Source organism: Eubalaena glacialis, chromosome 9 (genome assembly GCF_028564815.1).
Source record: "Eubalaena glacialis isolate mEubGla1 chromosome 9, mEubGla1.1.hap2.+ XY, whole genome shotgun sequence".
NCBI lineage: Eukaryota > Metazoa > Chordata > Mammalia > Artiodactyla > Balaenidae > Eubalaena > Eubalaena glacialis.
In genome coordinates, this window is record NC_083724.1 from 37088576 (window position 1) to 37100761 (window position 12186).

The window sequence follows — 12186 nt, forward strand, 5'->3', positions numbered from 1 at the left end:
GTGAAGTGCTCCAAAATGGAACCTTGGCTTTCTTCAACTTGGAAATAATTGGCTTCCCTTTCATTTATATTCTAACAATCTCCCATTAATATTTTCAATGGCTTAGGAATTCATTAAATTTGCAAGCACAAACTAGATCTTATGTTAGAGCCTAGATATTTTTTATAATTGAGATAACATATTCTACTTTAAACAGTAATAAAAATAACCAACCTGTGGTGTTTGTGGAGTAGCCACAGCTGTTGATGAAATGTCTTCACACCATTCATAGTCTATTAATCCAGCCACATAATTTTCATCACTGGCGATCACATCTTCTAGACTCAGATTCTTTGACTATTCAAAAATAGAAGAACTCAGAAACAACACCACCATGATTCAATTTTAAAAGAGTATATTGCAGGCACAGGGCAAGGTCCTCGAAGCAGAAACAAATGAGAGACAGTAGACTGAAGGAGATCACCACCCAAAACAGGAAGTCAAAAATTTCTAATTCAAATTATTAGACAGGAGAATCTCTGACTCTCAGACAAGATGCCTTGGAACATTCTTACGTTATATGGCAATCTACTTAGCGTATCATTATCAGATAATCACTATAACACCAGACAAATAATTCTTTTGCAAATCTATAAATAAGAAGCTCTCTGACAAAGTAGAAGATGGAAGAGACTCTGAAATACAGGTTTCTTGGTTGCAAGAACATACTGAGTAGCTCACAATTTCTATTAGGAATAAATTAGACTTATGAAAGATCTCCTGGAGACAGGCTATTCGGGGTCCTATGCTAATAATACCACCAGTCATTTATTTTCCTTCACTCTCCCCCCTCAAAACACTAGGAGTACACTAGATATACCCTAAATTCTAAGACTATGGAGTATAGTTGGATTTTTTATTTTTCACTCCTTTCCTTTCCTTCAATATCTAGTTAGCCTGGCCAAGCAACTGTACTTGAATTTCTTACATTCCATCCTTTCTTTTCTAATTTTCTGATTCAAGGACAAATCTTCTCATACCTGAACTATTCAAATGGACAATATGGTCCCTGCCACCAATCTTCCCACCCTCTCAACCAGGGGTGACAGAGTTCTCCAGGGTTGTCAATTACCATCAACTAGAACTAGCTACATGGAGTGCTAGGCTGAGAAAAATACTAAAGCTAAGTCTATGCCCAGTGGGGAAAAGCACAGTGTCATATGAATGAAGGCTGTCAGGGTACTGCAGTAGAGAATAAAAGCACATAAACATCCCTGACTGAACAATCCTATATACAACTGGATGAACTCTGAAAATCAGTCATGTTGGTGACATGTCATGTCTTCCTCAAAAACCCAGTTTCCCATTACTTACAGCATAAAGTGCAACCCTCTGACCTGGCATTTCAAGGTTCCCTACAATCTAGCTCTCAGCTACCCTTCCAGATCACCCATTCACTCTCTTCCTCTTTTACTTTTCCCCCTTGAACTCTTTATTTTAACCAAACAAGTCTAGTCACTGTCAAAAGAATACATCGAGCACATTTAGGTGCCTGAGTTTTTGCTAATTCCATTTATCTTGCCCTGAATTCTGTGCTCCTTCTTTTGCATTTTTCTAAACTTAAATCTGATCCAGTTCAGATCACCCATGGTGACCACTCTCACCCTCTAAAGCCCCTACCGCACACCTCTAGCGCTTAGCTGGCACCCACCACCTACTACGATGTAGTATTATCTATATGTATATCTTGCCTCAACTTAACTGTTAGACAGCAAGCACTACCCTTTATACAGATTTGTTTCCCAAGAGCTAGCACGGGGCCTGAAAATGCTAATGATGTTGATGATACATGGTCTTTTGTGATTCTCAGATCAGATTGTATTATTGTTTCACTGAAAGTGGCATCTATTGATTAACAGTTCAGAATTACTTAGTTTCTTATAAACAACACTCCAGAGAAAAAAGAGTGATTCTATCAAGGAGGAGAATAGCACAAAGAGACTATATAGCTTGCTTCAAGCCTTAGTGAGTTGCATAAAGACCAGAAAAAAACCCCAAAATTTGATTTCTACTTCATTGCTTGTCATTAAAATATCTCTTTATTGGCTATAAAAATTGGCTCAATAATATAAATGCCCAAATGATTAAATTATTAGGTAAATAAATGCTCATTAGATGGAAGATAAGAGTAAATATCTTCCCAGATCATTTCTACTTGGATACTCTATGACTCACATATGCAGATGAATTGAGACCACGCCAATCCACATATAAGAAAATCTAATGGCTTAGGAAAATGTCTAAGACCTTTTAAACTAGGGTCTTAAACCTTAACTAGGGTGTCATAAACCTTAAACTTTAGCTGAGGTTTATTCTAAGTATGGAGGTATCTAATATCTTTCTGAAATTACCTTGATCAGAAGCAAAGTTTATGTTTTTGTGTACTCTGAGACCCAAAGGTATTGACTTGGGTGTGAGACTTTAAAGGGTTTGCCCTGTGAGCAGGATGAGGGATAGGATGATTCATGGAGTCCATGGGTAAAAGATCTGCCTGGGCATGGGATATTCACCAGCCCAGTACAACTCTCTAAGAACAGATTAGAAAAACAACCCAGCAATAAGATTATCTCACTTCAGAGATTTCTTTACACAACAGCCCCTTACACTAACACTTCTGGTTCTTAATTTGGTCAAAAGACCAACTACGGAGAGAAGGGAGACAAGTTAGGTCTGGCAGGGACAAAAGACACACTATACCTACAGCACATGATTGAAGAGAAGTCTAAATTGAGTTGTTAAAGGAAATGCCGGCGTGGGGGGCATTCAGCGTTCATAAAAAGATTATGAAAGAGGTGGCATTTGAACATTTTTTAAAAATAGAGTTTTGAGATCTAAAGAAAAAAATAATCACCTCACACACATAATCATTTCTGCTATACTGGATTCCACGAAGAGGGCCAACTCCTCTCTGAGAATGACAAAAGTACAGTTTCCTAATGTCAAAACCATTTAAACTGTAACTTGAATTAATGGAGGGAAGATTATATTACAAAGCTCCACAGCTATCTGGCAAAGTATTTGGAAGGTGGAATTTTAAGGCATGGGAGATACAAAGAATCACACAGAAAACAGACACTAATTTGAGCATTTAGGAATGACATGGTGCTTCCAAATATGTAAGGCTTCTCCACCACTCTAAATGTTCATGACAAAGGAAAATGAGACAAAGACAACAAAATAGAAAAAAATAATTCGGTTATAACTCATACAAGGAATTTGAGTTGCATGAGCTACAGCTGCTGCTCAAAACAAACAACCTAAACCCTTAATATAAGTGAGTATCAAAATATTCACTGAAATACTTCATGTTATATAAAGTATAATATGTCCTATAATTTACATAAATTATATAAACAAACATACTAAAAAAAGCCTGGAAAGATACAATAAAATATAAACTATTTTATCTATAGGTGGTAGTAGCTTTATAGGTAAATTCTATTTTCCTTTAGCTTATCTGTGGCTTAAAATTATTCTACATCAGGAGTTACTTTTGTGGAAAAAAGGGGAGGGAGAAATTTTTTTTTTAATGCCATGTAGACATTCAAAATACTACTGTTCACATTCAGAATTTCCCATTTTCCTCATCAAAAATATTTAAATCATAAAAATGTCTTGCTTGTGGGCCCCTGACACCAGCAAAGTTAACTTCCCTGGCATGTATCCACTTATGAACAAGGTGGGCACATGGCAAGAGCAGAAGGCACTCACACAAAAGCTTCTGACATTCACCTTGATGTTTGTGACTGCAGTCGAGTTGGCTTGTCCACAGGAAGAAAGAAGCCTTAAACGAACTGGTTTTCCCCGAGCCTTCTTGGCTAGGAGTAGAAGATAAGTAGCTGTGAGGTGATCATACTGCCACTGGAGGAAAAGAAAATCAAATTGTTTAGAAGACTAAACTTGCTTTTTGAAATAATGTTTTATTTTAAATTAATTTTTTCCTCAATGTAACAAACATTCAGAATTTAGAAATTTTTTTTGGCTTTAAAGCATATAATGAAAGACAGCAATCCCCTACACCACTCCCACACACACACAATTTCCACTCCCTAAAAGGCACCTTCGGCTGTTTTTTCTATATTTCTAAATTAACTGCTTATACAGCTTTAATTTTTTTCAGATTCGGATATTATCTCTGGATTTCTTACTATAGCAAATAAGAATTTAGCTCTACTACAACTCCTTCTTTCCCCCGAACATATTTCCCTGCATCCTCCTACTATAGTTTTATAATTTTTAGTTAAATCAACATTTACATTATTATGATTATGTAAATAGTATTTGCAACTAAGTAAAGGCAATATTCAAAATATTTAATTGGTACCCTGACCCCAGTGAATCAAAACAGACGCCAAAATATGAGTAGGTTCCTGGGAAACCCCTGCCATGCCAATTATTAACCTTTTAATTGCTGGATATGAGGCAGGACCGGAGGGAGGTACCAGGCCTAAGGGAGGTAACAGGGCAACAGGGAGGGCACTCAGTGTAGTAGTTATTTACCAATCAGTATACAAATATTCTAGTATCCTAATAATTTGTATGGCCATACTGGTTGAATATCAGCCCTGCAACCAAACCACACAGGGCACTATCCTTGCATTTTCTTCTTTTGAAACTTTTTCTTGAAGTTAAAAATAAAAAAGAAGCAGTTAGTCATCTTACTAAGTCAACTCCACACTCTCCAACACTCTTCACCTCCTCCCAACATGTTCACAACACATCAGCTAATCTGTCTCCTCCTCTGTCTCACTTTTGGAGACATTCCACCTGATGTCTGCATTCTATGCTCCACTCTGGGCTGGCTTCTTTCTCAGCCTGCAACTCAACTGTCGGTTGAGGGGTTCCCTTCACTTCTATCCTACAATATACCCCTTGGTTTCCTAGATCCTACCTGTTCCTTTCTCTTCGTTTACTTTCTTGTTTTGGTGGAACATTTCCTCCAACAACTTCCTGAGTGTGGATGAAGAGGAGGTAAATTTTTTGAGAATCTTGCATGTCTGATAAATGACTGTATGCTATCTACACGCTTGACTCTGGTTTGGCTGAGTATGGAATTCCAGGCTGACAATAATTTCCACAGCTTTGAAGGCATTGTCCCATGGTCTTCTAGCTTCTAGTACAGTTATCGAAAAATCTCAAGTCTTTCTGATTCCCAAGCCTTTGTGTATGACCTTTTGTTTCTTGTCTCTAGAAACTTTTTGGATCTCCTTTTTCCCCCTAGTTTTCTGAAATTTCACTAAAACAGGCCTTTGTGTGAATCTATTTTCATCCATTTTGCCAAACCCTAGTTAAGTCCCTTCATTCTTAGAAACTCATACCTTTCAGTTCTGGAATATTTCTTCTTGTACTATTTCTGTGATGGTTTCCTTCCCCTTCTTCTTCTCTGTTTTATCTTCCTGCAACTTCTATTATGTCTATGTTGGACCTTTCTTACCCCTTCTCTTTTCTTTGTGCATCTCTTTGTCTTTAGGTTCTACTTTTGAAAGATTTCACATTACCTTCATTTTCAAACATTTCTACTGAGCTTTTCATTTCTGTAGTCATATTTTAAATCTTCAGGAGTATCTCTTAAAATGTTACTAATTTAGTCATCTTATTCCTATTTCAAAAAAGAAATAGCTTCTCTTATCTCAGAGAATATTAATTATTGTTTCTTAGCTATTTTCTTCCACTCCCTGCATTATCTGTTTTTTCTGAGCATCTTTGCTTTTTCTTCCTTCTCTCCCACCCCATTTGTTTTGATCTTTGACTAACATGTTAGAGGCCGTCCTCAAAGGTCTGGTGATCTTTGGCTGTCTGTCTCTATTTGAAAGCAAAGAGTATACTACACAGCTACTTAAGACTCTTGTGTAGTTTAGGCCTGCTTATTACCTTATGGGCTTCTCTCTAAGGTGAACAGACAGGAACCTGAACTCCCAACCATTGGTATAGTAGGTCTTCTCTTGACTTTTCCCTAGAGATGAGTCTCCCAATATTTTCCCCAACCCCACTGCAATTAGGATAAAATCCTGATCCCAGCATTCTCAGAGTTGAATAGGGAAGAGAGTTAGAGGCAGTGGTTCACTGTTCAGTAAAAGGAATGTGTGTGTCAATGCATCCATTTCAGAATGGCTCATCACCCCCACCTGAGCTGCATCTGGTACAAGAGTGCCTCTTGTTCAATGTCTCCAATCTTCTGCTGGAGTGGAGAAGAGGTGGCTATCATACAGCACAAGGTAAACAGAGGGACCTAGCAATCTAACTGCTCTTAATACAGACTTTCAACCAATCTTCCTGTTTCCACCCTGCTCACTTCCCTGACTCCAGAGGTTCCTAGGACCTCTGATTCCTGAGCCTTTCTGGAGCTCCAGGGCTCTAATCAATTTGCTTACTGCCTTTTCCCACTGCAGGCACTTTGCTTTCAGCTTTCTCCAAAATGCTAGGTCAGCTGCCACTTAGCTATTTTGTAACTTCTAAAATTTTACTGACATTTCTTTTGTCTCCTCTTTTATTGTCTTCATTGTGAATTGTTTGCCTTTTTATTCCTTTATTGTTATTTTAGTGAGGTTTTAGGAAGTGTTGGATGTAAACATGTCTGTTCAATCTACCTGAATAACTGAAAGTTTCTAAATAATGTACTCAAGAGTTTGAGACTCTCTGCCCTGCAAAAGTGTTAAATTTTAATGCTAAATAATATTTTGTGCTATGTACCTCACAAAGTACACGATCCAAAGAGGTCTACTATCACTTCTGATTTTATTAATAAATTTTATCTGTTAACATTTTAGATGGCCACAATCATAGTATATGCTTTGAAATTTACATAATGGATCTATCAATCTAGTGGAAGAAGTATAACACTGTGATAAATTATCATGGAATGTTGCCTTTAATCCAGAAAGGTTGGGGGAAAGGAAGGACGGAAATGGTTTCATGGAGAAGGTACTTGGAAACCAGGTGAAAACTACATAGTTATAATCACTCTCTACTTTCCAGAAGCTACGTTAAAGGTTTTTTCTGCACCTCCCACATCCATGGTCTCATGTGTGATAGCTGCCTTTTTGAAAGAGATGCCATAAACTGATAAGAGACAATTGCTCAGAAACAAGTTGCCACTTGCTTGTCAACAATGGCATAACCCAGGCATTGTAAACAATACCTGGAAGGCGCTAAGAGTTTTAGGTGGAGTTTTCTAAACAGGCCTCAGAGTTTTATAATCCTGGAAACTCTACTTCCCTAGGCAAAAAAGCATCCTTTTAATAACTTTTTTGCCATAGCCACTTCATACTACTTATTACAATAAGATGCACAGGGGAGTTCTATGTTTAATAACAGATAAATCAACACATTAGTTATGCTTTTCAGGTGGCGTCAATCCCCAAGTCTAATGCAACCAATGTCTCCTTTATCTTTTAGGCAGCTCCCTCTTTTGAAAGTCAAATGTCTGAAAGTAAAGCAATAGGTTTACCTGTTGTAAAGAAGGTTCCATTTCTAGAAAACAAAAAACATTTTAAAATCCCCAGTTACTGTTCAGGCAAGCCAAATGTTAAAGGACTGCCCGGGCACCTGGGCTGAGGAGAGGCAGCTACGGGAACAGAGGGTTTGAGAAATTGAGGAGTGGCCCACCATCCTTCTCCTGACCTTGCTCCCGAGGCCCTCAATCTTTAAACTTCCGCCACCAGAACACATGGGTGTTTGCACTGCAGGGGTGAGAGGAAAGGATCTGTCTTGGTCTGTAGGTTCTCGTGTGCACATGCGACCCTCAGCGAAGCCAGATAGATAACTGGCTGCTCCACAACCCAGAGCCACTCACGGCTGGAAGATCGGGGAAAAGTAAGGAAAGCTATGAAGTGGAAGCTCTAGCACCACAGGAGGAAATCTCAACAGGACTATGAGATGGCTCAAAATCATGATACAGGAGAGACTCTCACTTCCACATACAAAAAGCAGTTTAAGAATGCCCATGTATATAATATAAAAGTGGTAGTTCCATGAGTTGAATGTTTGGGAATAATATTGTTTCTCTCTCTTTACACAAAGATCAGCAGCACCATACCCAGCATGGATCACATTAAACTGATCTCTGTCCTGTCTAGCCAGCCCCTAGAGCTCCCAAGATGCCAGAAAAAAAAAATATAACAGACCACGGCTGATCTCAAACCTGGTTTTCCCAAGGCTCTTTAAACTGGAAAGTACCTAGAACCAATGTGAATTCTCTGAGACCACCCAGACCAGGATTTTTCAACTTCAACACTATTGATAGTTGACCTGGATAATTCTTTGTGGTGAGTGGCTATTCTCTAGAATGTTTAGCAGCATCCCTGGCCTCTACCCACTAGATGCCATTAGCATATACACACACCCGCGTCGTGACAACCAAAAATGTCCCCTGAGGGGCAAAATCACTCCCAGTTGAGAACCACTGACTTAGACCAATGCTTCACAAGCTTTAATGTATAGATGAATCACTTAGGGTTTATTAAGATGCCGATTCTGATTCAGCAGGTCTGAGGTGGGATGGAGATTCTGCATTTCTAACAAGCACAAAGTGATGCTGATGCTGCTGATTCTAGATCATACTTTGAAGAGCAAGAATCTAGAGTAATACTTCTCAACTCCTGGCTACACACTGCAATCATTTGGAAAGCTTTTAAAAATTGTGATGCTTATGCCATACCCCAGACCAATGAAATAATAATCTCTGGGGGTGGGATTTAGGCATCAGGATTAAAGTTCCTAGGTGATTACAATGTTCAGGCAAGGTTAAGAAGATGTTGTCTACTCATCTACTCATAAGAAGAAAAACTATTACTTTCCTCACACATTCTTGATGTTGGTCATGCCTAGCTTTGAGGATAACTGAGATCTTTAAAGAGATGTAACACCAGAAAACAATCTCTATCACCTCATTATTTTGTTTTCTTTATCAGAAGTAAGAAAACAATTCCCATTTCCATTTCACTTTTAAGTTTGAAAATTTTATGTAGACACCACATAAAGGATACTATTTTAAAGACTTTTTTTTTTTCCTAATGATTCTTGAAATTCTGAGTATGTTGCTTTTAAGATTCAGATTTTAAAAGTTTGTGAATCTCATACTAAATTTTTTCTGGATAAAATGACATGATATATGGGACTTGCTTTGAAATACCCTAGCTAAAAAGGGCAGATGGAGGGTAGTGGAATATAGATAAAATTGGCAAAATGTTAATAACTGTTAAAACTGGATGATGAGTACATGGAAAACCATTGTTATTATACTAGTCTCTCTACTTTTGTAGGTGTTTGAAAATTTCTATAATAAAAATTTAAAAAGAAATTTTTTGAATCCAAAATATAGTTTTCTATTAAAGAGCATTCCAAAGAAAAGGTCATGTAATTTTTTTTAACTTGTTTACATGAAAACTTCGAATTTTCATTGTAAAATACTAAGGACCTGACATATCTGGCAGCAGTTCCCAATTCTTACCATCCCCTTTCATTCCATGAAAAAGTAAATTATCATTCTGTTTTCCAGACATGTTCCGTTTGTCTGGAATTGTCATTCAAAAGATGTATTATGTCATTCAAAAGAATTCCTTCATATCTCCTCCTCACTGAAAAAAATTGTGGCTTAGTAAAGCTTTGGTTAGTTTAAAAAGAAATTTGCTTAAGGCCTTTACCTTTCAAGTTAGAAAAGAGAAAAAAACAAATACGATTCATAGGTGATGAGAGACATAGTACTGAACCAGAAGCCATGCTGGCTGCGATCCCTGCCCATCGTGTTAGATTGTACTCAGAGACAGCTGTGAGTGCCTCTATCTCTAGAAAAAAACCACATGTGTGATCTAGAGATTAAGCATCTGAAAGAGCTAAAATGATCCAATACCAGAAATCATTATGATGATTTCATGGTATTTGGTTCATAAGGTTGGGGGTGATGCGATGCTACAAGGTTGCTTTCAGGTAAAATGAAAACTGCTTTGTGTTTACCTCATTTCTACAACAGAATCACAGTTCCATGTTAGAGAATTTAAAGTAGTCAAAATTGAAACTCTGTCAATTCTCTGGACTCGTTTGTTCTGTTTCTTAAGATTTTTTTTTCCATTTTAAGTCTCTTTGATCAATCTCATTTTTAAAGAGTATACCCACCAGACATCAGAAAAAAGAGCTGAGTGGAAAACACACATAAACATAAAATAAGTGCAATATTTACACCCATGATAAAATCATAGGTCTGAAAAATGCTATACTATTTTTAATGTACTGATAAAATTAAAAACAATGATGAAACAAAAGATATTACTCTCAAATTCATGCTGTATTTCTTACCAGTGAAATTAAATCTTCCATTGTTTGCCTGTTGTTTCTGTGATATACAGAAAGTTCCGTTACACAATCTTCATCAAGGTGAATAAGCTACAAAAAAATTTTATCAACTTTATTAACAAAAAATTACAAAATATTTATGGTTTTGAAATTTTAAAATTACCATAATTACCTGGTAAAGTCAAACACCAACATGTAAAAACAACATGAGTTTGTCAAACTCCTGGGTAAGAATAAACATTCTCGGGCTTCCCTGGTGGCACAGTGGTTAAGAATCCACCTGCCAATGCAGGGGACACGGGTTCAAGCCCTGGTCCGGGAAGATCCCACATGCCACGGAGCAACTAAGCCTGTGCGCCACAACTACTGAGCCTGCGCTCTAGAGCCCACGAGCCACAACTACTGAAGCCCGCACGCCTAGAGCCCGTGCTCCGCAACAGGAAAAACCACCGCAACGAGAAGCCCGCGCACTGCAACGAAGAGTAGCCCCCGCTCGCCGCAACTAGAGAAAGCCCGCGCCCAGCAACAAAGAGCCAACGAAGCCAAAAATAAATAAATAAATAAATTTATTAAAAAAAAAAACACGAATAAACATTCTCCGCAATTTTTAAAGATATAAGCAGATAACAAGAAGAAGTTCAAGAAGATGATGAGCTCTCTTTCCCAGCCCTTCACATCCCCCTCATCATCTGATCAACTGTTACAATTCTGCTGTGCAGCCAAGGGACTATACTCTCCTCCCCTACCGCAAGACAGGGACCGGCATTTGCATCAAAGAGCAGTCATCTGGGCATCCAAAATCACTGGCAGGACAACAGACTGGGTAAAAGAGTGGCTCAGACTTGTAGCATATTGTCCCCCAGGTTATGTTTGGGTTTAGCGCAATCCAAGGAGCCCTTATGATGGTGCCATGGATGTTGCACAATCATCATTATGCTGAAGGTACCAGTAAAGCACAATTTTTAAAAGGAAGAAGTGACACAGCCGCTACACAAACTTTATTTTGCTTAAGGACAGAAATTATCCAAGTATTGTGATCCCTGCATGATGAGACCTCACCAGAGATGGGGCCAGAAATGAGTTCTCAGAACCAAACAAGGATCACTGAGAATGAAAAGGCAGGAAGGGTCTGGCCTGGACCTGGAACAGGAGTTCAGAAAATCATATGGGAAAAGAATCATAAGGAATGTAATTTTAAAGTCATCTTTCCAATGTAAGAATTCGCTTCACAACAGCCCCAATATGGGATGTTTCGCTTTCTGCTTAAAGTCTTCCTCTCCAGAATAGCTGAGATGGTTAGCTTCTTCCTCCTCCCCTAAGGTCTGTCTCCCTGTGACCCCTATGCACTGTGAATTGGTACAATCTGACAGCTGACAGGCTTTGGAAGTAGAGAGACCTTGGTTTTAATCATTACATCACAAAATAACCGTGTGACCTTGAGCATATTACTACACCGCTCTGAACCTCAGTTTCATCATCTGTAAAACAGAGATGGCACCTGCCTTGCAATATATGTAACCTATGTGGTGTACCTAGTACATCATCTTAAATGAGTAGGCCCTCAAAAAACTGTTAACTATTTTTACTAACAGTCATAATTCTATTTCCTCTTTGGTATAAGAACTTTCAGAAATTTGAATATTCCTATTATCAACAACCTTTCCTCTCCAAGTTTTCTCTTTTCCAGTTCCTTTAACCACTGTTTTAATGATTAACCCTCCTTACCATTCTGGCCCTTTCTTTAGATCACATAGTTCAGATTTTCACTGACCTTCAAGGTACCAGCATGCGGCAGAGCAATATCATGACCTTCCCTTGTTCTGGACACCACACTTGTAACATCGGACTCAAGAGAAAGTC

The 12186-nt window shown here is 38.2% G+C and overlaps 1 protein-coding gene across 1 annotated transcript in view; it reads right to left on the reverse strand.

The window, feature by feature from the left end:
• Window positions 1-12186, reverse strand: part of MELK (maternal embryonic leucine zipper kinase) — a 78919-nt gene that overhangs the window by 16618 nt on the left and 50115 nt on the right. Inside the window, exons 11-13 of the mRNA XM_061201137.1 lie at window positions 10330-10416; window positions 3772-3900; window positions 214-336 (exon numbers count right to left, since the gene is read on the reverse strand). Coding sequence (XP_061057120.1) covers window positions 214-336; window positions 3772-3900; window positions 10330-10416 — 339 coding nt within the window. The remainder of the gene's footprint in view (window positions 1-213; window positions 337-3771; window positions 3901-10329; window positions 10417-12186) is intronic.